This window comes from Caretta caretta, chromosome 24 (genome assembly GCF_965140235.1).
Source record: "Caretta caretta isolate rCarCar2 chromosome 24, rCarCar1.hap1, whole genome shotgun sequence".
NCBI classification, from domain to species: Eukaryota; Metazoa; Chordata; order Testudines; family Cheloniidae; genus Caretta; species Caretta caretta.
Window position 1 is genome coordinate 14,691,859 of NC_134229.1, and position 27,661 is coordinate 14,719,519.

At 51.0% G+C, this 27,661-nt stretch overlaps 1 protein-coding gene across 1 annotated transcript; it reads right to left on the minus strand.

Annotated features, from left to right (window-relative positions):
- Nucleotides 1–27,661, minus strand: LOC125626106 (alpha-tectorin-like). The gene is made up of 7 exons (XM_048828791.2): nucleotides 27,631–27,661; nucleotides 10,174–10,337; nucleotides 9,163–9,444; nucleotides 7,326–7,463; nucleotides 6,264–6,423; nucleotides 5,292–5,713; nucleotides 1–573 (listed from the first exon to the last, which is right to left on the minus strand). Exons 1-7 carry the CDS (start codon nucleotides 27,659–27,661, stop codon nucleotides 1–3), a joined length of 1,770 nt encoding a protein of 589 aa, XP_048684748.2.

The following is a 27,661-nucleotide window of genomic DNA, read 5'->3' on the forward strand; positions in this document are numbered from 1 at the left end:
TTACTCACCACAAAATCGGTCTGCTCTCCACTGCCCAACAGTGATGTTGGCCGCCTGGCAGCTCTCTGTGTAAGCACCCAGAACCCCACACAGCACAGTCCGATTCCCCCTGGACATGCAGAGGTCATACATACAGTTTTCCACCAAGCCTTCCTGGGATAGGGCCTGAGCGCAGGCTGTGAAGGGGCCTGGAGACATTTGCATAATGCCGCAGTAGTCATGGCCAGAATAATGAGCCTGTTCAGCAGGGGGACAAGAAGGCAGCTCCTGGTCCTCCGCACACTGGCGCCTGTCACCCTTCACCTGCCAGCTTGTGGCAAAGACAGCAGCTGATGTGACTAAGGTGCCATTTGGAGTCTGGAAGTCATCGGAGGGGTCACCAGTCAGTGTCCCGCACAGGCCGCAGGTGAAGCCATGGTAAGTCGAGGGCACGGTGACCTCCACATGTTGAATCCCATCATAGGAAATCTCCACCCCAAAATCAGTGGCAACTTTCACAGAGAAGCCATTCTGGTGCACTTGGATCTTCCCATTGAGAAGAGCGACCGGAAGGAGAGACTTTATCCCATTCACCTAGCAGGGGATTGATAAGAATAAAACACTGAGCGCTTCTCTAGCAATCTTCATTTTAAAGTACTCTAGAGGCATTGGGCCAGATCCTCGTAAATCGGCACAGTTCTATTGCCTTCAGCTGAGCTGCACTGATTTACAACAGCTGAAGATCGTGCCCCCTCCTTATAATCTGTAAGAATCTATGTAGGGAGCAGATTTCTGAGAGAAGAGGGCTCTTTAATCCAGCAGACAAAAAGGCAGAATAAGAATCAATGGCTGGAAGCTGAAGAGAAAGAAATTCAGACCAAAAATGAGATGTATTTTTTTAACAGTGCGGGGAATTAACTATTGGAACAACTGACCTAGCAATTCTCCATCGCTAAGAGTCTTTACATTAAAACTGCATGTCTCTTTTAACATATATGCTCACCTTAAACAGAAGTTATAGGACTGATGAAGCAATCAATGGGTAAAATTCTGAGGCCAGGCTTAATGATCATAAGGGACCACCCTTCTAGCCAGAAAACCTATGAATATATGACATCTAAAGACCTGAAAGGGTTGGTTTTAGGACTGGATTTTATTTTTTTTTAATTTACATTAGAAATCCAGATTGTACCTACCTGTTTTTTTCCTGAAAGACCCTATGGTCAACCAGAAACATAATAGGGTTATGACATTAGAGACCCCATGCTAGTAAACCACACTGATTGAGAGGGGGAGAAAATTTCATTGAGACTGTTTAAAACTCTTTGTTTTGTTAACTCCTGTTTAACTCAAAAGCTAAGAAACACTTGGGAGAAAATACTCTCTTTGCCAAACAGACTGCACTTTTACCTTCCTACTCCAGGACAGGCCCAACACAGAAAACAACAGAACGCCACGAGTCGTCGCCTTCAGCCCCCAACCAGAACCTCTCCAACACATCATCAAGGATCTACAACCGATCCTGAAGAACGACCCACCACTCTTGGGAGATCTTGGGAGACAGGCCAGTCCTTGCCTACAGACAGCCCCCCAACCTGAAGCAAATACTCACCAGCAACCACACAACAGAACCACTAACCCAGGAACCTATCCTTGCAACAAAGACCGCTGCCAACTGTGTCCACATATCTATTCAGAGGACACCATCATAGGGCCTAGTCACATCAGCCACACTATCAGAGGCTCGTTCACCTGCACATCCACCAATGTGATATATGCCATCATGTGCCAGCAATGCCCCTCTGCCATGTATATTGGCCAAACTGGACAGTCTCTATGTAAAAGAATACATGGACACAAATCAGACGTCAAGAATTATAACATTCAAAAACCAGTTAGAGAACACTTCAATCTCTTTGGTCACTCAATTACAGACCTAAAAGTGGCAATTCTTCAACAAAAAAACTTCAAAAACAGACTCCAACAAGAGACTGCTGAACTGGAATTAATTTGCAGACTGGATACAATTAACTTAGGCTTGAATAAAGACTGGGAGTGGATGGGTCATTACACAAAGTAAAACTATTTTCCCATGTTTATTCCCCCCCTCCCCCACCCTCCACTGTTCCTCAGATGTTCTTGTCAACTGCTGGAAATGGCCCACCTTGATTATCACTACAAAATGTTCCCCCTTTCCCCCCCCCCACCACTCTCCTGCTCACCTTAAGTGATCACTCTCATTACAGTGTGTATGGTAACACCCATTTTTTCATGTTCTCTATGTATATAAATCTCCCCACTGTATTTTCCACTGAATGCATCCACTGAAGTGAGCTGTAGCTCACGAAAGCGTATGCTCTAATAAATTTGTTAGTCTCTAAGGTGCTACAAGTACTCCTTTTCTTTTTGCAGATACAGACTAACACGGCTGCTACTCTGAAATCTATGTCACTTAACTGACTGTGGTGGAATGAATGAGCCGTTAACTGGCTGAAACCAACCCATATTAATAGAGGCTCCAAAAAGACAATGGTGAACCCAAGGACCTAACAATGGACACCTAATAATGGGAAACTCTGGCAGATCAGACATGTGAACGTAGCAGGAGTCCTGCAGGAGGAGATCAATGGACCAAAGGGTGTCAGGTAGCTGTCTTAAGAGCTGGCCTTTGGAGAGACACAGAAGCTCTCACCTGAGGCTGGGACTGACAAAGAGGGAGCCCAAGCCAAAATGGATTCTGCAGCAGCCCTGATGCTGGCCAGTCTGAACTCTGCCTCTACTTTTGCTTCTCTGCACTAAGCTGAGGACCTCAGTGCTGGCCTCCAGCTGATTAATAAACCCTGCTCTGATGTAAAAGGGCTGCCTGGCAAACACTCATTCAGGTGCATTGGTCCCTGAAAAGGGTAAACGTTTCTGACCAGGAGTCTGCCTCAGTTGGACTCACTGGCCAGAGCTCCTGGCATGAAGCAGGAGTGCTGGAGCCCTGAGGCTCAGTCATGGCCTCCCCTTAAAGAAGTGTGGGAACCCTTGTGGGGCTGGCACACTGAAGGGGTTCCTTCAAGGGACTGTTTAAAAGCTGGGGCATAGCAGAGCTCCTGTGGATTGTGACCCCTACGCCAGTGTCTTCCCAGTGGAGTACCTAGGTGTCCTGAGTATGGCCAGTGACACCAGCCCTTCCCCACCCAGCGGGAAGGCAGGGAAAGCAGCTGTCAGAGACCCCCAGGGCAGGAATTCTGGCCCAGCTTCCCCAGTCTGGAGCTTCAGCCAAACTGGAGCAGCCTGGGATGAACTGGCACTCACACAATGACTGCCATGGCACCCTCGTTTTCAGGAGCAGAGCGCTGATAACACGCCCTAGGGGAGCCCTTTTGTTGGAGTAACTGAAACAGTAACCAGTGCCGGTAGGTGGGGATGGGGAAGCATCTGCCCACAGCCCCAACCAGAGAGCAAATGTTACTGCCACTCTGCCCGTGGGGCAGGTGAGGGGACGGGGCTGTGGGCCAGGTGTGGGGAGGAGGGCTGAGGGACATAGGACAGGTGGGGGGCTGAGGGGCAGGTGAGGAGGGGGGCTGAGGGGCGAGGGGCAGGTGAGGAAGGGGGCAAGGGGCAGGTGAGGGGCTGAGGGCAGGTGAGGAGGGGGGCTGAGGGGTGAGAGGCAGGTGGGGGGCTGAGGGGCAGGTGGGGGGCTGAGGGGCAAGGGGCAGGTGGGGGCTGAGGGGTGAGGGGCAAGTGAGGAAGGGGGCTGAGGGCAGGTGAGGAAGTGGGGCTGAGGGGTAGGTGGGGGGCTGAGGGGCGAGGGGCAGGTGAGGAAGGGGGCAAGGGACAGGTGGGGGGGCTGAGGGCAGGTGAGGAAGGGGGCTCAGGGGAAGGGGCTGCGGCCAGACAAGGGAGGAGCTAAGAAGCAAAGGGGGCTGAGGGGCAAGCGAGGGGGCTGTAGATGATGGGGGAAGGGGGGAGGGGAGGGGGGTTGAGGGGCGCAATAACACCGCTTAGGTCTTTCCTGCCTTTTTCCCCCACCATCTCCTCTGCGCATGCGCAGCTGGGAGAGCCCAACGGCCCCAGCGTGGGGCTGGAGCAGAGGGGGCAGCCGGGCGCCGGGGAGAGCACGTGCAGGGGTCTCCCACCCTCCCATCCGTTGGGGGAGAGAGGGAGGAGATAAATCCTGATTGGGGACAGAGCTGGGGCAGAAGGCTACTGGGGGCTGGGGCGGGAAGGGCTGGGGCGGGAAAGCACCGGGGGGCAGTACAGGAGGGGCTGGGGCGGGAGGGCACTGGGGGGGGCGGTACAGGAGGGGCTGGGGTGGGAGGGCACCAGGGGGCGGTACGGGAGGGGCTGGGGCGGGAGGGCACCAGGGGGCGGTACGGGAGGAGGACACTGGGGGAGGTACAGAAGGGGCTGGGGCAGGCGGGCACTGGGGAGTGGTATGGGAGGGGCTGGGGAGGAGGGCACCGGGGGGCGGTATGGGAGGGGCTCAGGCAGGAGGGCACTGGGGGGCAGTACGGGAGGGGCTGGGGCGGGAGGGCACCAGGGGGCGGTACGGGAGGGGCTGGGGCGGGAGGGCACTGGGGGGGGCGGTACAGGAGGGGCTGGGGTGGGAGGGCACCAGGGGGCGGTACGGGAGGGGCTGGGGCGGGAGGGCACCAGGGGGCGGTACGGGAGGAGGACACTGGGGGAGGTACAGAAGGGGCTGGGGCAGGCGGGCACTGGGGAGTGGTATGGGAGGGGCTGGGGAGGAGGGCACCGGGGGGCGGTATGGGAGGGGCTCAGGCAGGAGGGCACTGGGGGGCAGTACGGGAGGGGCTGGGGCGGGAGGGCACCAGGGGGCGGTACGGGAGGGGCTGGGGCGGGAGGGCACCAGGGGGCGGTACGGGAGGAGGACACTGGGGGAGGTACAGAAGGGGCTGGGGCAGGCGGGCACTGGGGAGTGGTATGGGAGGGGCTGGGGAGGAGGGCACCGGGGGGCGGTATGGGAGGGGCTCAGGCAGGAGGGCACTGGGGGGCAGTACGGGAGGGGCTGGGGCGGGAGGGCACCAGGGGGCGGTACGGGAGGGGCTGGGGCGGGAGGGCACCAGGGGGCGGTACGGGAGGAGGACACTGGGGGAGGTACAGAAGGGGCTGGGGCAGGCGGGCACTGGGGAGTGGTATGGGAGGGGCTGGGGAGGAGGGCACCGGGGGGCGGTATGGGAGGGGCTCAGGCAGGAGGGCACTGGGGGGCAGTACGGGAGGGGCTTGTGTTGCTAGGGGGCTGTGGGACTATGAAGGCAGAGCAGTTACGCTGGGGCTGGGCTCATGCCCCGGAGCCCCCAACTCACCGTGACGTGTCCAGTGGCCCCCCTGGCCATGGCGATGTCCTGTCCGTAGACTGTCACCCGGACAAGGCGGGTGCAGGGTGCCCCCTGTGCGGCTCCTGGGTCCTCGCTCTCTGCCTCCACCCGGAATGGCGCCAGGCCAGAGGGATGCAGGGGGGCGCACAGCTGGGACAGCGTGTGGGTGCAGGCCCCCTGGAAGCGGTAGAGCCGCCCATCGAAGGTTCTGTAGTGCCGCCCCGCCCAGGCTCGGCAGGCTGCTCGTCTGATGGGCTGACACACGTGGTACCAGGAGGCTGGGTGGCAGGCCTCATCTGGGGAGCAACCCCTTGCATGGCATGTCACCCCGTCCTCCCCATACATACACTGGCACCGGCGATCGCACTTCTGGTCGCTCCAGAAGAAAGTGCCAGGGGGCAGGAAGTTGGCTGCAGAGAGAGACCAGGAGGTGTGAGTCTGTGCCCTTCTAGGCAGGACAGGCAGCCAAGGAAGGCAGCAGCTGCCTGGGCCCAGGTGGAGGGAGACGCACACCTGGGATCAGGGGAGATATGGTTAAAGGGAAGGACGGGGTTTTGGGGGGTTGTTGGCTACGGAGGGCCTGGAAGCGGGGGATGGTTCTAGAGAAGGTTGAGGCTAGAAAGAAGGATGGGCTGGAAGGGAACAGAGAAATGGGCCGAGCGATGGGAGGGGAGGAAGGTGCCGGGAGAGGGCTGGGATGGATAAGGGAACGGGTCGGAAGGTGCTAGGGTGCCTGGGTGAGAGAGGCTTAGACAGAGACAAAGGCCCAGAGCAGCCAGGCTTCCACGCTTCATGGAAATCCTTGGTGGCGTCAAAGCGGGGTGTGTGGATCGGAGATGAGAAGAGACAGGGGGCTTAGCCAAAGCAAGTGCAAGGTGCGGTGCAGGCTGTAATATACTGGTGTGAGAGAGATGTTGCCACCCCCAACTGGATGGCACCGCTGCGACCTCTGCCACGCACCGTTGTAGACACAGCCGTTGGGCACAGCAAAATTGTCCACCTGGAAGGCCCATCGCCCAGGGCTCTTGATGTTGCTCATTGAGCTGATCTTCAGGATGCTTGGGGTCTGTGAGCCAGGGATGTTGAAGTAATTTTTGGACCCACCACTGTTAAATCCAGCCTGAGAGGGGAATGAACAGGAGCAGGATCAAAGGAAGAGGCAGCTGTTTGTGCTGGAAAGAGACACGACTCCAGTGCTGCGGATCCAGCTCCATGGGCAGCCAGAACCCAGGATACACATGGGTCCTGGCAATGGGGCATCTGCAGGCACAAGGCTCATCGAGAGAATCAGTTTTTTGTACCACTGCCCCCTACTGGGCAGGAACAGGAGCACTGCAATGGGTCACACCAACTGGGAAAGTACCCTTAGAATCATAGAATATCAGGGTTGGAAGGGACCTCAGGAGGTCATCTAGTCCAACCCCCTGCTCAAAGCAGGACCAATCCCCAATTTTTGCCCCAGATCCCTAAATGGCCCTCTCAAGGATTGAACTCACAACCCTAGGTTTAGCAGGCCAATGCTCACCCCAGGGATAATGACTTGTCACTTCTGTGACCACTAAACTACACTTCCCTCCACAAGCTAGGAATACAAATGAAGGGACTCCCAGTCCTCCCACTTCAACCACTGACCCCCACTCTTCTACCAGAGCTGGGATTGAACCCAGAAGCCTGACTCCCAGCTCCCCTGCTCTGACCCACTAGACCCCACTCCCTCCCATGCTGTGAATAGACTCCAAGAACTCAGGAGTCCTGACTCACATGCTTTGTTGCAACTAGAACTCAGGGCCTGGATCTTAGTCTCCTTTCCTAATCACTAGTACTAAGGTGATAGAGGCTTATGAGTCCAGTAGGTAGCTACACACATTTTGTGTATGGCGATGGAGGGATGGATAGAGAGACAAACGCTGCCTCCCATAATACAGAGAGGTGGCCGTTTTAGGCCCCATGTCCATTGAAAGTGCTGAACATACCTTCTCAGTCTCCCAGTTTTCCAGCCTGGAGTAATGAGGTAGGACCTACCTGAGCTGGGGTGCCTCCCAATCCAGTATGGGGGTCCCCACCACTCGCCGCCCCTGTAGTCCACTGGATGTCTGTGTAGTGCAGCATGATGAAGGACAGGTCGCCGTCAGTGGTTAGAACCACCTGGAAGGTGTTCACCTACAACAGTGCAGCCACCGTGAGGAAGACAATCGGTGAAGATTCACAAACCAGCACCTAAGACCAAGCACTTCTCTCCACACACCAGGTGTAGTCCCATGTTCACCCCCTACCCCCACCTGTGTGGGAAGGAAGTTCAGGTGCCAAGGCCTAATCAATGCTTGGTCTCTTTGCTGAGGTGGACAATGAACAGGCTAAATTAATGTTAGTGGCAGGGAAGGGGGGGTTGTCATGTTGATGCCTCTCCCCTAGGAGATATGCTGAGAACCACCACACTCACTCCAGACAAGCCACCAAACGGGCCACCAGATAGGAATAAAGGGTTATTCAATGAAACAACTGTTGAGTACTTTGGAGGTTATGAACCAGATTCTGATCTCAGCTCATATAAATCTCACCAGCAGAAGTTGGTCCAATAGAAGATAGTGCCTCCCCCACTTTGTCTGTCTAGGTATCCATCCCCATACATACTGATTTATCTACCCCCAACGCTCATCTGTGTAGCAGCTTAGCTTTTGTATTCTTACCTGGCCCCTGTCACCGCACATTCAGTGGATGTTGGAGCCTGTTTGCACAGAGTTTTTTTAAATCAAGAGTATCTCAATTATATTCAGTAGGGTTACTCCTGATCTACCTCAGGGTGAGCAAGAGGGGAATCAGCCCCACTGACTCCGATGGAGTTACTCCTGATCTACACCAGGGTGAATAATAGTTTTACTTTGTGTAATGACCCATCCACTCCCAGTCTTTATTCAAGCCTAAGTTAATTGTATCCAGTTTGCAAATTAATAGTAGTAGAACTGAGCCCTGTGCTCCTGCGCCCCTTTAGTTCTCTGGCCTGAGGAGCTCTGCAACCTGGTTTCATTGTCTTTGAACGCTAATGTTCCTAACAACGTACAGTATTTAATGAAGATTTATCAAGACAGTTTAATTATAAACAGGTATTTATTTAATGCACAGTAATGTAGGAGGTCATAGAGAGCTAGACGCTCAACTGGTACAAATCAGCATGGATTTCCAAGCAGCAATGCCAGTTCACCCCAGTTGAGGATCTGGCCCCAAAGCCTCCCCCTTACTCCCCCCCTTTCAGTTGCTGTGAGAATTCCAGCTCTGACCCAGCAGCTGGCTTTAGAGAGATCCCTGTTTCCAGCCAGTTTCCCTGGAGATATCAGCTACCCTGGCTGAGGTTGTACAGGGGAGGGTGTAAGGAGCCAGCGAGAAGAACAACCCAGGATCTTTCTGTCTCCCACCCATTCAGTGGAGCCACTGAGCCATGCAGACCCTGCCAAAGGCTCACACCATTCACAGCTAGACATTGCACAATAGGGATTCAAGATAAACACAAGCCCACTCCTGCAGCTGCTACTGAGCTCAGCCACTGGACCACACACACTCCCAGAGGTGGGGATAGAATCTAGGAGTTTTGACTCCCAGCCCCTCTGCTCTAACCATTACATCCCACTCCCCACCCAAAGCTGACACTGGAACCCAAGAGTCCTGAGTCCATGTCCCTGCTGTTTTAACCACTAGACTCACTTTTCCCAGATTGGGGAAAAGAAGCCAGGAGTCCTGACTCCCAGCCCCCTCCAGCTCTAACTACTATACCCCACTGCCCTCCCAGAGATTGGGGTAGAACCTAGGAGGCCTGACTCCCAGGTCTTCTCCCTTCCACTATATCCAAGACCCTCTGGTACTTTACCTTGGAGGATTTGGAGCCATAGAAGGTCACGCGGTCCCAAGTGGCCACAAAGAGCCAGGCCGCGGTGAACTCTTCATGGGGGAAGTAGGCGTTGATGTCAGCCGTGACTCTCTGCAAGAGCTGCGGGTCTCGGCTCTGCCGGTAACACACCTCGCCCGTGATGCGGTTATCCACATCCGCCCAGAACGGCGCCACAAAGGCCCGGCCATCGGTCAGTGGGAAGGAATCAGGTGTGAACTGGTTAACGGGGGCACCAAATGACACCACACCATTATTGTTCACCTGGGGGTGAGAAAGGAGCTGAGGGTCTATCTTTTATCACCACACATAATCTTTCTATCCAGTCCCATTCTCACTGAGTGATTGATTGGTCGGTCTGTCTGTCTGTCTGTGTTGTATGCAGTGTTGTAGCTGTGTCGGTCCCAGAATATTAGAGAGACAAGGTGGATGAGGTAATATCTTTTACGTGTATATTAATAATATATTATGACCTGAAAAGCTCTGTGTAGCTCGAAAGCTTCCTCTCTCTCACCAGCAGAAGTTGGTCCAATAGAAGATAGTGCCTCCCCCACCTTGTCTGTCTAGGTATCCATCCCCATACATACTGATTTATCTACCCCCAACGCTCATCTGTGTAGCAGCTTAGCTTTTATATTCTTACCTGGCCCCTGTCACCGCACATTCAGTGGATGTTGGAGCCTGTTTGCACAGAGTTTTTTTACTGGCCACGGAAAGGCAATTGGTGGCTGCCCTCTCTAAGGACCCCACCCCTGGAGGGTAGGTAGTTCAGCCTCTCTGGATCATTCCACCCATGTGATCTCTGCAGTGATTAAGCCAGGAGGCCATTCTGTGCTGACTGGGGGATACAGATGCCTGCCCACTAAGAACTGGAGTGAGACCCCATCCACTCATTTCTCAGAGGCCACCAAAGAGCCTGCCAGCAGAGGAGAACATCCTAGGGTTTGGGCTGCTGAGGAGAACACTCCCACTCAGAGACAATGAGCAACTTACGTAAAGAGAGCGGTAACTCCTGCTGTAGAAGGAGAAGCGCACTGAGATGGGGATTTCAGGAGACGACCCATCGTCTGCCTTGGGGGTTCTTCTGTCTCGGAACTTGGGTCCATATGGGTACATGAGTGTATCTGAGGAGACACGGGGAGCAGACAGTGGGGATACTGAACAGTGTCATATGGAGAACTAGCTGTCTGTCTACAGTGTAATTTTAGCCATGCTGGAACCAGGATATGAGAGAGACAAGGTGGGGGAGGTAATATCTTTTATTGGACCAACTTCTGCTGGTGAGAGACAAGCTTTGGAGATACACAAGAACCCTTCTTCAGGTTTGGACTAGGTAATCAGAATGTCACAGCTAAATGCAAGTTGGGACAGCATTGTTTAGCATAAGGAGTAAGCACACATTAGTGGCCAATTAATATCTGTGAGTTATAGCACAAAGGAGGCTCCACAGGTACCATTGCGGAGAGTGCACCAGATGATATGTCTGGGGGGAGAAAGCAGAAGGAGACTCCGCTGGTTGGAAGGCATGAGATGCGCTGTCCTGAGATGGGGGGTTCCACGACCACCACTCCCAAGAGAAGGAGGCGGGTGGTGGTGGTCGGGGACTCTCTCCTCCGGGGGACTGAGTCATCTATCTGCCGCCCTGACCGGGAAAACCGAGAAGTCTGCTGCTTGCCAGGGGCTAAGATTCGCGATGTGACGGAGAGACTGCCGAGACTCATCAAGCCCTCGGATCACTACCCCTTCCTGCTTCTCCACGTGGGCACCAATGATACTGCCAAGAATGACCTTGAGTGGATCACTGCGGACTACGTGGCCCTGGGAAGAAGGATAAAGGAGTTTGAGGCGCAAGTGGTGTTCTCGTCCATCCTCCCCGTGGAAGGAAAAGGCCTGGGTGGGGACCGTTGAATCGTGGAAGTCAACGAATGGCTACGCAGGTGGTGTCGGAGAGAAGGCTTTGGATTCTTTGACCATGGGATGGTGTTCCATGAAGGAGGAGTGCTAGGCAGAGACGGGCTCCACCTTACGAAGAGAGGGAAGAGCATCTTTGCGAGCAGGCTGGCTAACCTAGTGAGGAGGGCTTTAAACTAGGTTCACCGGGGGAAGGAGACCAAAGCCCTGAGGTAAGTGGGAAAGCGGGATACCGGGAGGAAGCACAGGCAGGAATGTCTGTGAGGGGAGAGCTCCTGCCTCATACTGAGAATGAGGGGCAATCAGCAGGTTATCTCAAGTGCTTATATACGAATGCACAAAGCCTTGGAAACAAGCAGGGAGAACTGGAGGTCCTGGTGATGTCAAGGAACTATGACGTGATTGGAATAACAGAGACTTGGTGGGATAACTCACACGACTGGAGTACTGTCATGGATGGTTATAAACTGTTCAGGAAGGACAGGCAGGGCAGAAAAGGTGGGGGAGTTGCACTGTATGTAAGGGAGCAGTATGACTGCTCAGAGCTCCGGTACGAAACTGCAGAAAAACCTGAGTGTCTCTGGATTAAGTTTAAAAGTGTGAGCAACAAGAGTGATGTAGTGGTGGGAGTCTGCTATAGACCACCGGACCAGGGGGATGAGGTGGATGAGGCTTTCTTCCGGCAGCTCGCAGAAGCTACTAGATCGCACGCCCTGGTTCTCATGGGTGACTTTAATTTTCCTGATATCTGCTGGGAGAGCAATACAGCAGTGCATAGACAATCCAGGAAGTTTTTGGAAAGCGTAGGGGACAATTCCCTGCTGCAAGTGCTAGAGGAGCCAACTGGGGGGGAGCTTTTCTTGACCTGCTGCTCACAAACCGGGAAGAATTAGTAGGGGAAGCAAAAGTGATGGGAACCTGGGAGGCAGTGACCATGAGTTGGTTGAATTCAGGATCCTGACACAGGGAAGAAAGGTAAGCAGCAGGATACAGACCCTGGACTTCAGGAAAGCAGACTTCGACTCCCTCAGGGAACGGATGGGTAAGATCCCCTGGGGGACTAACTTGAAGGGGAAAGGAGTCCAGGAGAGCTGGTTGTATTTCAAGGAATCCCTGTTGAGGTTACAGGGACAAACCATCCCGATGTATCGAAAGAATAGTAAATATGGCAGGCGACCAGCTTGGCTTAATGGTGAAATCCTAGCGGATCTTAAACATAAAAAAGAAGCTTACAAGAAGTGGAAGGTTGGACATATGAACAGGGAAGAGTATAGAAATATTGCTCGGGCATGTAGGAATGAAATCAGGAAGGCCAAATCGCACCTGGAGCTGCAGCTAGCGAGAGATGTTAAGAGTAACAAGAAGGGTTTCTTCAGGTATGTTGGCAACAAGAAGAAAGCCAAGGAAAGTGTGGGCCCCTTAATGAATGAGGGAGGCAACCTAGTGACAGAGGATGTGGAAAAAGCTAATGTACTCAATGCTTTTTTTGCCTCTGTCTTCACTAACAAGGTCAGCTCCCAGACTGCTGCGCTGGGAATCACAACATGGGGAATAGATGGCCAACCCTCTGTGGAGAAAGAGGTGGTTAGGGACTATTTAGAAAAGCTGGACGTACACAAGTCCATGGGGCTGGATGAGTTGCATCCGAGAGTGCTAAAGGAACTGGCAGCTGTGATTGCAGAGCCATTGGCCATTATCTCTGAAAACTCGTGGCGAACAGGGGAAGTCCCGGATGACTGGAAAAAGGCTAATGTAGTGCCAATCTTTAAAAAAGGGAAGAAGGAGGATCCTGGGAACTACAGGCCAGTCAGCCTCACTTCAGTCCCTGGAAAAATCATGGAGCAGGTCCTCAAAGAATCAATCCTGAAGCACTTACATGAGAGGAAAGTGATCAGGAACAGTCAGCATGGATTCACCAAGGGAAGGTCATGCCTGACTAATCTAATCGCCTTCTATGATGAGATTACTGGTTCTGTGGATGAAGGGAAAGCAGTGGATGTATTGTTTCTTGACTTTAGCAAAGCTTTTGACACGGTCTCCCACAGTATTCTTGTCAGCAAGTTAAAGAAATGTGGGCTGGATGAATGCACTATAAGGTGGGTAGAAAGTTGGCTAGATTGTCAGGCTCAACGGGTAGTGATCAATGGCTCCATGTCTAGTTGGCAGCCGGTGTCAAGTGGAGTGCCCCAGGGGTCGGTTCTGGGGCCAGTTTTGTTCAATATCTTCATAAATGATCTGGAGGATGGTGTGGATTGCACCCTCAGCAAATTTGCGGATGATACTAAACTGGGAGGAGTGGTAGATACGCTGGAGGGCAGAGATAGGATACAGAGGGACCTAGACAAATTGGAGGATTGGGCCAAAAGAAATCTGATGAGGTTCAATAAGGATAAGTGCAGGGTCCTGCACTTAGGACGGAAGAACCCAATGCACAGCTACAGACTAGGGACTGAATGGCTAGGCAGCAGCTCTGCGGAAAAGGACCTAGGGGTGACAGTGGACAAGAAGCTGGATATGAGTCAGCAGTGTGCCCTTGTTGCCAAGAAGGCCAATGGCATTTTGGGATGTATAAGTAGGGGCATAGCAAGCAGATCGAGGGACGTGATCATCCCCCTCTATTCGACATTGGTGAGGCCTCATCTGGAGTACTGTGTCCAGTTTTGGGCCCCACACTACAAGAAGGATGTGGATAAATTGGAGAGAGTCCAGCGAAGGGCAACAAAAATGATTTGGGGTCTGGAACACATGAGTTATGAGGAGAGGCTGAGGGAACTGGGATTGTTTAGTCTGCAGAAGAGAAGAATGAGGGGGGATTTGATAACTGCTTTCAACTACCTACGAGGTGGTTCCGGAGAGGATGGTTCTAGACTATTCTCAGTGGTAGAAGAGGACAGGACAAGGAGTAATGGTCTCAAGTTGCAGTGGGGGAGATTTAGGTTGGATATTAGGAAAAACTTTTTCACTAAGAGGGTGGTGAAACACTGGAATGCGTTACCTAGGGAGGTGATGGAATCTCCTTCCTTAGAAGTTTTTAAGGTCAGGCTTGACAAAGCCCTGGCTGGAATGATTTAATTGGGGATTGGTCCTGTTTTTGAGCAGGGGGTTGGACTAGATGACCTCCTGAGGTCCCTTCCAACCCTGATATTCTATGATTCTACGATTCTATGATTCTATGGTGGGTTACAGATTGTTGTAATGAGTCATAAAACCAGTATCTGTTGAGTCCATGATTTTTAGTGTCTAGGAAAGTTAAAGTTGCAGGCTGTCTTTTGAAGGCACTGTGCAGGTTTCCTTTGAGGACGAGGACTAACAGGTCAGATAAGGAGTGATGGCTTTGTGAAAAGTGTTCGCCCACCAGTCATAGGGTGGTTTTGGTTTTTGTCCCACCTTGCATTTAGCTGTGACACTCTGATTACTTTTTCCAGACCCAACGAATGGCTCTGTGTAGCTCGAAAGTGTATCTCTTTCTCCACCAGAAGTTGGTCCAATAAAAAACATCACTTCACCCACCTTGTCTCTCTAGTATCCTGGTACCAACATGGCTACAAGAACCCTGCATTATCTCCCTATCTATCTCCCTATCTGTGTATTTATCCTGTCTGCCTCCCTACATAAGCAATGTGTGCACCTATCCTACACATCACCACAGCTCCAGCGTGGCACCCATCCCCCTGTGGTACCAGAAGCCCAGCACTGTGCCTCTGGGGCAGGGACTGTCTCCTAGTGCTCATGCCGTGCCCAGCACAACGTGCCCCCAGTTCTCACTGAGGCCTCTCTTTGTTACTTCCATAACAGCCATGGAGGAAGAGAGAAAAGGATGTGGCTGAAGACAGTGGGAGCTGCACATACCCACAGTGCCGTGGGAAGGGAGCAGAGCAGAGACTAGAGCTAGATGAGCCTTGGGAGCTGGGAAGAGAGTAGGTAGAGAGGTAGTTTCTGTGAGATGGGGGTGCAGCTTGTGCCTGAAGGGAACAGGGGCTGCTGAGGGGTGGGGTGATGTGGTCACCCCTCTTTATACATGGCAGTAGGTGGCAACAGCGTCCTGCCTTCCCTGGAGTTTGGGGCGGAGGGGCATAGAGGAAGGAGCCACAATAGCTAAGATGAGCAGAGATGGAGGCTTGGATAGGATGTGATGGAGCTTGGAGATCCAGGGGACAGGCTTCGCGGCAGAAAGAGTCCTGCCCAGGGTGGAGTCCGAGGAGCTGCTGGGGGCACGGAGATCACTCCCTTGGAGGGCATTCAGTTCCACTTGGAGGTTGACCCCACATTGGCCACTTTCACTTGCTGCCTCCCATCCAGTTTGCTCCCTGATGGGGATCCCTGGCATGGCTGGGAAGCATTTGCCCCAAACCATGCATCTTCCTGGACTTAGAAGTAATGACTGGCTTCCAGCACCCTCCCCCCGCTAACAAGGACAAACACACCTCACAGCTAATGCCCTCCTGCTGCATGTGTGGAAATGAGGAGCGACTGCAGTCCACCTACCTGTATCAGCCACCGCTGCCCCAGAGAGCACCTGCAATGCTAAAATCAAAGGAAGATTAACAGAGGCAAGCAGTGGCTGTGTGGCCTTGCTTCCTGGCTGAGATACTAGCCCAGGGAAGAAGTGCTGACCGCTGTGCAGGGGCATTTTCTGTTCATAGAATCATAGAAGATCGGGGTTGGAAGAGACCTCAGGAGGTCGTCTAGTCCCACCCCCTCCTCAAAGCAGGACCAACCCCAACTAAATCATCCCAGCCAGGGCTTTGTCAAGCTGGGCCTTAAAAACCTCTAAGGAAGGAGATTCCACCACCTCCCTAGGTAAACCATTCCAGTGCTTCCCCACCCTCCTGTTGAAATAGTGTTTCCTAATATCCAACCTAGACCTCCCCCACTGCAACTTGAGACCATTGCTCCTAGTTCTGTCATCTGCCACCACTGAGAACAGCCGAACCCCCTTTCAGGTAGTTGAAAGCAGATATCAAATCCCCCCTCACTCTTCTCTTCTGCAGACTAAATAAGACCAGTTCCCTCAGCCTCTCCTCATAAATCATGTGCCCCAGCCCCCTAATCATTTTCACAGACTAGGGCTAGCAGGGGTAGTGACAGTGTAAAATTCCCACTACACCTATCCATCCCCTTACACATCATCTATCTATCTATTCCCACACATTATCTATCTATCTATTTATCTATCTGTCTTTAATGTATTTGTCTGTCTTCTTTCATCTATCCATCCATTTGATCTGATCTGTATAAAATCTCTCTTTTTGTGTTTTTCACTGTTTGTTCTCTCTCTCTCTCTCTCTCTCTCTCTCTCTCTCTCTCTCTATTTCAGCCCATCTGAGTGGCATCTAGGTGCTAATCCCTTCAGCAGTCCTCCTGGATGGGCTTTTAAATCTGACCTGGCCTAGACACCTAGGGCTGAGAGGGGAATTCGGTCTGGGGGGCCCAGTCACATCTCTTAGGAAATGCTAAAAGAATGAGTGTAGGGAGGGATATAAAACCTGGTGGCAATCTCTCTAGTGGGGGTGCTGAGGAGCCCTTCCTGGGGGCAGATTATCCCATCACTGTGGTGTTCCTACACCCTCTCTGAAGCAGCAGGCGTTGGCCACCCTCAGAGACAGGATCCTGGGCCAGCTGATCCTTGGGGTAGATCTGCTCTGCTCTCCTAATTCTCCTCAAGTCAGATAGCTCAATTGCTAACAACCTTTCCTTTAAGTCCTCCACTGAGGGTCCCCCAGCCTGCTCAGCCCTGTCTGTCACTGAAGAATGACCTAGCCGCATGCCCTGAAGGTTTCAGGCTATTCCCAACCAAGGCAGGAAGCACAAACAGGCTGCCAGCAACCCCCTTGCTCTCCTATCACTGGTTCAGGCATCTCCGCAGATAGAACCATGGCAAAAAGAAAAGGAGTACTTGTGGCACCTTAGAGACTAACCAATTTATTTAAGCATGTACCATGGCAGGTACCATGGCAGTACCTCTCGGGGGCAGAGGTGCCGTCCAGGTAGTCAGGTCCCAGTTAGTTGGGGCTTCTTAGGTCAAAACCAACATCCATCAACCCAGAAGCCAACAGCCAGAGAGACTGTCTGTGGGAAGTCAGGTACCTGAGCCTCTCGGAAGTGGGCTAAGAACCCCCAACCTCCTTTCACACAGGTCCTCAAGGGGTGATGGTGTTCAGTCACTACTGCTCTTGGTAGGGTTCTGGAGATGAAAGGCGCAGGTATTCCAGTCCCATGAGCTATCTACTTTGGAACAGCTGCCCTGGATCAGAGCCTTGGGTCTGAGTGTGGCTTCAGAAGAAGGGTCAGTGACTGTTCTGGGGTAATCTGCCTCTAAGATTCCTTCTAACACCCCTACAGGCTGGCATCACAGGGGAGGGGTGGCCCAGTGGTTTGTGCACTAGCCAGGGACTTGGGAGACTGGTGTTCAGTTCCCTGGTTGGCCTCAAACTCCCTACATGAGTCAGTTAGTCTCTGCTCTGTTCTCCATCTGTACCATGGGGATGACAGTGCTGCCCTGCCTTACAGGGCTGTGTGAAGATAAATGTATTAAAGGCTGTGAGTTGCCCAGATACCAGGGTGATGGGGGCCAGATAAGCCCCTAAGATAGACACCCCAAAGCAGGAGAGTTTACAATAGGATTCTTTAGGTTACATTAACTAAAGGAGGACAGAAGTGATGTTTTGTGAAGGACCTTGCTCTGAATAAGAAAGAAACGTCCCAATTTTGAAATTTTCCACGAAGGAAAATTTTGGGAAAAAAAAAAATTTCCGGTAATCTAAATGTTTCATTTGGACAAAATTGAAATGTTTGGATTTAATTTTGACTTCTTAAAATTTTTTGTTATACTGTTTTCTATTCAGAATTTTAATACTTTCAAATCAAAAAGCATTTCACAATGAAAAGTTTAAACAGCACCTTTTGACATAATTGGAACATCTCCCCCCGTTTTCTTCTGAAACAAATTTCTGATGAAATTGACCCAAATTTGCAAAGCATTTTGATTTCAGTGGATCTGCATATGCCAGCTGAATATGGTTTTGTCAAAGTTTCTCTGACCAGTTCTAATTTTAACCTTTATTATTCCAACGTCTCAGTATCCATCTAAAGGCTGATCTTTATTTTGCATCCTGCTAAGCTCTGGCCCTCAGCAATACCTTGTGCCAGTGAGTTCCACATACGAATTCTTTTGCTCAGTTTTGAATTTGCTTCTTTTGTGTGTCATTAGAAGTCCCTTTGTTTTCGTGTTAAAAATCAGGGTGAATAAAATCTATCTTCTCTCTCCCATTCATTAAAATCTCTATATTTCTTTTTTCCATGGCAGGCTTCTTTCACTCTTCCCATAGCTCTTCCAAAATCATTCAATCCCAGGTTGGCACTTACCCAGTGCTAGCAGTCCTGGAAACAGCAGGTGACACTGTCTTGTCATTTCTGTCCCCTTGGCCACTTAAATCAGAAACTGTATTAAAAACCTAAGCGTTAATCATAAACATGTCTTGCGTTTCCTAGTGCCTTGAATCCTGAAGGGTCATAAAGTGCCTTACAGGCTGTATACACCAGGCTTGTTCCCCCACTGCTGACATGCAGCTGCCTCTGGATGAGGAATGGCAGCTATTTAACAAAAAAAGAAAAGGAGGACTTGTGGGCTACAGCTCACTTCATCCAATGAAGTGAGCTGTAGCTCACGAAAGCTTATGCTTAAAATAAATTGGTTAGTCTCTAAGGTGCCACAAGTCCTCCTTTTCTTTTTGCGAATACAGACTAACACGGCTGCTACTCTGAAACCAGCTATTTAACAGCTACTCAGCAATGCTTCACATGCATTGCTCACCTAGCGTTACAAGGCAGCCAGCTCTGGGGTGGGGTGCAGCAGATGTCTCTGAGAGGGGAGTGTGGTTTAAAGGTTACAGCTGAGGCTGGGAGTCAGGACTCCTGGTCCTATTCCTACATCTATGATGGAGTGTGATTTAGTAATTAGAGGGAGGATTGTGACTCCTGAATTGTAGGGTCTGCCCCTGTAAGTCACTTCCCCTCTCCGTGACTCAGTGTCCCTATTGCTAAAATGAGGACTACCTCCCAGGGGTTCTAATGTTGAATGAATTCACGCTGAAGAAGGGCTCTGTGATCCTGGGATGAAAGGAACTAGCTAGAGGCAAAATGTTAAGATAAGGCACTTTGGAGTCAGTTCACCCACTTCTGGGTGGAGGAGCAGCGCAGGGGCTCAGCCGGCACTGCAATGCAGCCACTTCTGGGGTAAGGAGCAACATCTGGGCAGCAATGCCACACAGAGGTCACTGAAATGAGGCCACGTTTGGGGTGGGCTTTGTCAGCTGTTTAACAGCCACACTGCAACTTAGATCACCTGGGGAGGGTCCAAGACGTGCTCCTTTCCTTTCCAATGGTCCCACAAATATTCTCCTGTTAAAGCTGCACGAGATCAGCCGGAACCAAGACATGGAAATAAAGCTGCTGCATCTTACCTGCGTTCCATCAGTGTGATCCCCCTAAATGCTTCTCAGTCCTGCGTGAGTAGCATGGTGTCTTTCCACAGGATAGGGGGGTTTATATTAACATCCCAGGGGCGTAACTTACCGGGAGCAAATCCTGGGTGCATCATAATACTGAATAGATCCATTTTTCACCTCCAGCTCTGCTGGGACTCTTGGCAAGACCCGTTTCCCCCTCCAGCTCTCTGGGCACTAATATTAAGTGGATCTATTGTGTTCCTTCTCCAAAGCCCTTGGCAAGAAGCTGGGGCAATAAGGGCCACAGTATTAATGAGCTGGAAAGAGGAAAGAGTGCTAATGGGGTGTGGGGGGCCTGGCTGCCCCCATGGTGTCGCCACCAGACAGAGGGTGGGTTTGCCAGCGCTTCTCCAGGGAATGCATGGACACCTCTCTCCATGCCAGGAGCCGAGGGGCAGGAGCAGAAAATGAAGCAGGTACAGATTACATGGCTAAGCCATCTTGCTGTTGGCAGCGGGGAAAAATAATGAGTGGGGTCTAGTGGTCAGAGCAGTTAGGCTGGGGAGCAGGACTCCTGGGTTCTCTCCCTGGGTCTGGGAGGCAAGTGGAGTCTAATGGGTTAGAGCAGGTGGGCTGGGGATCAGGACTCTCGGATTCCGAGCTCTGGGAGAGGAGTGGAGTCTGGTGGGTTGGAGAAGAGGGGAGGCTGGAAGTCAGGACTCCTGGGTTCTGTCCCCAGCTCTGGGAGGGGATGGGGAGTAGTGGTTCCGAGTCGGGACTGGGAGTTAAGATGGGTGTGTGATTATGAATCATCCTATTGTCTTCACCCGTGCTGTCCAGATGTCACCAAGAGCAGAATTTGGGCCATGGCCAAGAACAAGCCCCAGTTCCCCAGGCCCAGGCTGGGTGGCTAACACTAGGGAGGGTTAGGCCAGCACCCAGAGGGTCCTAGAGACAGCAACCCTGCCTCTGACACCCACTGGGCTGGGAGGAGGGTGATATAGGCATCTTGCAAAGCAGAGCCGTGCATGGAGTTTCTCAGAACGCCCAGCGATCCACCCTAGAGTGACTGGGGATCAGTTGGGAACCACGACCCTCTACAAGGGAGGGGCCTGAGCTGAGGATGGGTGGGGAAGAAGGACTCCTAAGAGCTGGACAGAAAGGCCTGACCCTCTCCAGCTATGTGCTGGAATTCCCCTCCTCTGAGCCCCCAGTCCTTCATGACTGCAATCCCATGCCCTCATGAACGCCATTCCCCTTCTCCCTGGGGCATATTGCATTCTGGGCCCAATCTCACCCCCCGAGTTGCCCCACTGCCCATTGCAGTCCAGGGAGCAGCTCCCACTGATCCCTATGGGCAATGGGGCCAGCCTGGGTGTTTCTCAGCTTCAAGGGGGACATGTTCCCATAGTGTCCAGGGCCACAAGACTCCCCTGACTGGGGAAGGCCTTTATGAGCCAGGTTACCCAGTCAGACTACATCTCCCATGGCACATCATGACCATGGTCATCATAGAATATCAGGGACCTCAGGAGGTCATCTAGTCCAACCCCCTGCTCAAAACAAGACCAATCTCCAATTTTTGCCCCAGATCCCTAAATGGCCCCCCTCAAGGATTGAGTTCACAACCCTGGGTTTAGTAGGCCAGTGCTCAAACCACTGAGCTATCCCTCCCCCCAGCTGGGGATCCGAGCATGTAAGGGCAACAGAAAGCACAGGGAGCCGAAACTTCAGTTCCCATGAGGTACCACAGCAACGTTCTCACACCAAAATACTTGGGGTGTTGGGAAAAGACTGAAAATGTTTTGGAAATCAAACATTTCCACAGGGAGCTGACATGTCGCCACAAGTCCTGTAGCAGGAACATCTAGTGTTCCACCGGAAACAAGTGTGGATAGACATTTCCCAGCAGGCCACGCAAAGTGCCAAGGGTCTGGTTCTGGTCGGGGCAGTGCCCTCAGGCCTGTCCAGTTTAGGCTGGGTAGCGTGCCAGGGGGACCGGTTCAGGCCAAGGGACATGCAATGAGATCTGTTTCAGGCTGGCTGCTGTGCCATGGGGTCCAGCATAGGCCAGTCGGTGTGCCATGGGGTTTGTCCAGTTCAGGCTTGGTGTATGCCATGGAATCAGCTACGGCTGGGGGGCAGGGGGCATGCAGGGGGTCTGGCTCGGCCCAGTTGGTATACCATGGGGTCCAGTCCAACCTGGCTGGCATGCCATGGGGTCTGGTTCAGGCTGAGGGACATGCCATGGGGTCCAGGCCAGGCCACTTGGTGTACCATGATTCCAGTTCAGTTCAGCGGGCATGCCATGAGGCCAGGTTCAGGGCAGGGTGCGTGCCTTGGGGCCAGGTCTGGTTCCTGGGTGAATCGGGCCAGTCGGTCCAGTCAGGCCCAGTGGCCAGATCCCATAGTGGGGCACCGAGGGAACATACAGGCCCCAGCACTCATGGAATGGTGGCCCCAGCTCCGGAGCCCATAAACCTGGCTTCCCAGCCCTGGCCAGTCCCGGATTCTCTGGGTTCACTGCTTGCTGATTTCCTGCTCTCAACCCCCAGGAGAGGCACAAGCCGCTCAGCCATTAACTGCCTGGGGAGGAGGCCATCCGTCTCCTTCAGTAATGTGCCACAGTGTGTAATTACAAACAGTGGGAGCTCTCACCCTCCATGGCCTGCCATTGTTCTCGCCCCCACACGCTGGCTCCCATTATCCACAGCGTGATTAGTCATTAGGAGCTGGCTGGGGGGAGGGGGATAATGAGCCATCAGCCAAGCTGTATGAGGCCCAGCTCTGTTAACTCTATAATATATGAAAAGCAGTGAGGACGATGGGTAGATGATGGGGTGGGAGGGGGTGGATAGATGATGGGCTGTGGGGGATGGCGAGACAGATGATAGGTGTAACAATTCTGCTTCTGGCGGGACACAACTGAGAGTATTAATTCAGGACAAATTGCTTAGAGCAGGGCAGTTACAGCCCAAGGCTGGGGGTCCTTCACTGCTAAGGCCCACCAAACCAGCCAAACAGAGAGGACTTCGGTCTCACCCCACTGGCTAAGCAGAAGTCATACAAGCAATTCCCTCAGACACTCCAGTTTCCCAGTGTCACCACCAGCGCCACTCGTTATGGGGACGAATGGTTATGAAAACCAACCCAGTGAAAGAAGAAAGGTTCTCCCGATCCCAAAGGACCAAGCCCCAGACCCCGGTTTAGGTAAGTCAGATCTTACCCACAAATCACGCTGTTACCAATCCTTTAGAACCTAAAATCTAAAGGTTTATTCATAAAAAGAAATAAATATAGATTAGAGTTAAAATTGGTTAAATGGTATCAATGACATACACTAATGGCAAAGTTCTTGGTTCAGGCTTGTAGCAGTGATGGAATAAACTTCAGGTTCAAATCAAGTCTCTGGAGAACATCCACAGCTGGGATGGGTCATTCAGAGCTTCAGTTTATAGCAAGGTTCCTCCAGAAGTAAGAAGCAGGACTGAAGACAAAATGGAGGGGTTTCCAGAGCCTTTTATATTCTCTGCCCTGTGGAAGGACACCTCTTTGTTCTTACTGTGGAAAATCACAGCAGCAAGATGGAGTTTGGAGTCACATGGGCAAGTCACATGTCCATGCATGACTCTGTTTGCAGGCGGCAGCTATTGCTCAGATGCTGCCTTGAACATCCCAGGAAGACTTCTTATGTGGATTGGAGTCTCCCAAGGTCCATTGTCAGTTAAGTGTTTCTTGGTTGGGCACTTAATCTGCAAATGGTACACACATACAGATAGTATAATCATAACCAGCAAATCATAACTTTTCCATAGACACCTCACATGTCAACCTTTGTACAATATTTGCTGCAAATATATTACAGTGGTTGCAACAATGATCTATATGGTCACAAAAAGAAAAGGAGGACTTGTGGCACCTTAGAGACTAACCAATTTATTTGAGCATGAGCTTTCGTGAGCTACAGCTCACTTCATCGGATCAGTTTCCACAGTATGCATCAAATGAAGTGAGCTGTAGCTCACGAAAGCTCATGCTCAAATAAATTGGTTAGTCTCTAAGGTGCCACAAGTCCTCCTTTTCTTTTTGCGAATACAGACTAACACGGCTGTTACTCTGAAACCTATACGGTCACAGTTTATGTCAATAACGTCACAATAGGGTATGTGGGAGTGGTTAGATATATGATATGGTGTGGGGGTAAGGTTCAATGCTGGGATGTGGGGGGGTGGCAAAATAGATGATAGGGTATGTGGGAGTGGTTAGATATATGATATAGTGTGGGGGGGTCGATAGATGATGGGGTGTGGGGTTTGTGGATAGATGGTGGGCTGTGAGGGGATAGTGAGATAGATTATAGGGTATGTGTGTGACGCTCTGTACCTCGTGGGAACACCCTACACCCCCATGTTCACCTTTATAATATGATTGTGTGGTATCCAATGCAAAGTTTGTCATGCTGGGTGTCTTTGGAAGGCTCACGATGCACTGAGCATGGGTGTTACAGGAATGTTATAGTGAGGTTATAGGTAATAATTTCACGTACGTAGTTATGAGGCTGAAAATGTATCCTCATGGCTTAAAGCAAGCCCAGGCAAAAACTCTCCAAGAGCAGAGAGGCAGTTCACACCTCGTCAGGGCATGGATAGGACAAGCCCAGCCCAGCCTCACAGGAACAATGGACACTGGCTCAGGAAGCAACAAAAGAATCTGTTAGACCCTGGAGGGCGTCACCCCCTTCCTTTGGTCAGTTTGGGACTGTGATGAGGTAATGCTCCCCTGACTCTGAAGTGAGGCTGGGGGGGGGGGCCAAGCCAAGAGGAAAGAAAGGACATGGTGAAAGGGAGAGACGTTTGCCACGCTCGCTCTCTTCCACCTACATCTACAGACACCACCACCACCACGCGACTGAAACGCTGGTCAAAGGAAAGAGCCTGGCTGAAAAGTAACCAGCCAGCCTGGGTGAGAAGCATCGAAGTTTGTAAGGACATTGCAAGTGTTCAGATCAGCTTAGAATGCGTTTTGCTTTTATTTCATTTGACCAAATCTGACTTGTTATGCTTTGATGTATAATCACTTAAAATCTATCTTTATAGTTAATAAATCTGTTTGTTTATTCTACCTGAAGCCGTGTGTTTGGTTTGCAATGTGTCAGAGACTCCCCTTGGGAGAACAAGCCTGGTACATATCAATTTCTTTGTTAAATTGACAAACTCATATGGGCTTGCAGCATCCAGCGGGCATAACTGGACACTGCAAGACGGAGGTTCCCAAGGGTGTGTCTGGGAGCAGAGATATTGGCTAGTGTCATTCAGTTGCAAGTAGCTGGGAGCAGCTTACATGCCAGAGGCTGTGCGTGAATGGCCCAGGAGTGGGGGTTCTCAAAGCAGAACAGGGTAAGTCAAGGACTGGAGAGACCTAGCAGATCACCGGTCCAGATAACACCAGAGGGGAACATCAGAATGTGGGAGTGGTTAGATATATGATAAGGAGTGGGGAGGATGGATAGACGATGGGGTTTGGGAGAATGGTGGGATAGATGATGGGATACTTGATAGGGTATGTGGGAGTGGTTAGATATATAATAGGGTGGGGGGAGGATAGATGATGCAGGGTAGGGGATAGCGAGATAGGTGATAGGGATGTGGGAGTGGTTAGACATATGATAAAAAGAAAAGGAGTACTTGTGGCACCTTAGAGACTAACCAATTTATTTGAGCATAAGCTTTCGTGAGCTACAGCTCACTTCATCGGATGCATACCGTGGAAACTGCAGCAGACTTTATATGCACACAGAGAATATGAAACAATACCTCCTCCCACCCCACTGTCCTGCTGGTAATAGCTTATCTAAAGTGATCATCAAGATGATCACTTTAGATAAGCTATTACCAGCAGGACAGTGGGGTGGGAGGAGGTATTGTTTCATATTCTCTGTGTATATATAAAGTCTGCTGCAGTTTCCATGGTATGCATCCGATGAAGTGAGCTGTAGCTCACGAAAGCTCATGCTCAAATAAATTGGTTAGTCTCTAAGGTGCCACAAGTACTCCTTTTCTTTTTGCGAATACAGACTAACACGGCTGTTACTCTGAAACCAGACATATGATAGTGTGTGGAGGTACGGATCGATGGGCTGTGGGAGGATGGCGAGAGAGATGATAAGGTGGGGGGGATGGGTAGATGATGGGGTGTGGGGGAATGGCAAGATAGATGAAAGAGTATGTGGGAGTGATTAGATGGTGGGGGGATGGGTAGATGATGGTGGGGGAGATGGATCAAAGTTGGGGGGACAAAGATGGATGGATGATGGGAGGATGGATAGATGCTGTTGTGGAGGGAATGGATAGCTGATGGTAGAGCAATGGATCAATGATGGTGCGGGGATGGATTGATGATGGTGGGAGGACGGGTAGATGGTGGGGGATGGATAGATGATGGTGGAGACAATGGATGGACGATGATGGTGCGGGGGATGGATCAATGATGGTGGGGGTATGGATAGATGATGGTGGGGGAGATTTGTAGTAGATGATAGGGTGCATGGGAGTGGTTAGGTCAATGGTGAGGTGAGGAGGATGGATTGATGATAGTGGGGGGAAGGATTGATGATGGTGGGGGCGGGGTGGATCAGTGATGGTGGGGATGGATAGATGATGGTGGGGGGATGGATCAATATCAAGCCATGTTCTCACACCATTCATTCAGTATGGCCACACCAATTTGGCATCATCCCAGCAGCCCTCCATTCGATATTCAGTTACCAGAGATAATTTATTCCAGTGCTTAACCACTCTGACAGTTAGGAAGTTTTTCCTAATGTCCAGCCTAAACCTAAACCTTGTCCTATCCTCAGAGGTTAAGAAGAACAATTTTTGTAATATCGCATAAATCATACCCGCAATTTGTACGCTAACTATTAGATCATGTGTTTCCTTTTCTGGTCCTTATAAAACGTAAAGCATTATCTTACGATTTTTAGTAGCTCAATCTTATAAATTTTCCATAAAGCCTGTTTTTTCTTATATGGCTTGCACATTTGGTATTCAAAACAGAAACTACCAAGGAATAATGCTGCAGTTTTAGAAATTTAAAATAGCACTGCCCATTCAACATCATTTTATGCTGTTACTTGACATACAACATTATATCAAGCACACATTTGAGATCTTATTTTTTCTACAGCTTTTTTAACAATTTTATACTTTCGAGCAAGCATACCTTTCACAGATATTATTAATCAAGGTGACCTTTCTATTTGGTCTAGTGTGCGTGGATTAGTTTGTATTTTCATATCCCAATCTGTATAATTTTACTCTATTTTCCTTAAATTTGGCGATACTAATCTAGGGTGAGTCAGAAAGGTTTTAGGTATCTGAGGGTGCCACTGATATTGTGTACACTGGAAAGGAGTTACATTTTTACGAGTACATTACATTCCTTGGTCCATAGGCCAGGTTATTTGTTACTACAGTACCCTTTTCCATTTGATACCAACATATGTCTTGGTTTATTTTATATAATTCCCACCAATCCTTTTTCCACTGTAAACGCAAGGTGATGTTACCCCCTTTTTAATCCAAATTTCAGTGTCCTTCTTTAACCAAGGTACCTCATTCCCATTGGGCTCCTAGTATTTGCTTCCATTCTAATCCACCATAATCCACTCCCTTTTGGTACTATTTCATAGTACCCTGTTTCATTTCCCCAGGTGCTGGCATATATTACCTGGCACATTTTTTGTTGTAAGTGAGTCTATGTGAGTTCTGACGGTTTTGCATAAATACTGTGTGGCGCCTTAGTTTTCCTGCATGTTGCACCAATGCTTAGGTGGTAGGAACAAGGGCGTGTGACTCGCTAAAACCCTTGAGGGCAGTTGAGGCTACTCCAGTTGCCTGTACATAAGCTATAGAAGGTGCTGTTCGTAACCTAAAACCTAGGAGGGGGATGCAACCAGGTGCCACTTTGCCCAGAAAGGGAGCCAAAGACCAGGAGGAGGAGCAATGGGTGTGTTGGAAGTTGGGTTGCTAGTAGCTGGACAGTCTGCGGGGAGAGAGGCGGGGAGTCCCAGATGGACTTGGCTAAAAGTTACCGATTCCCGTGCCAACAAGTCCGTTCCACAT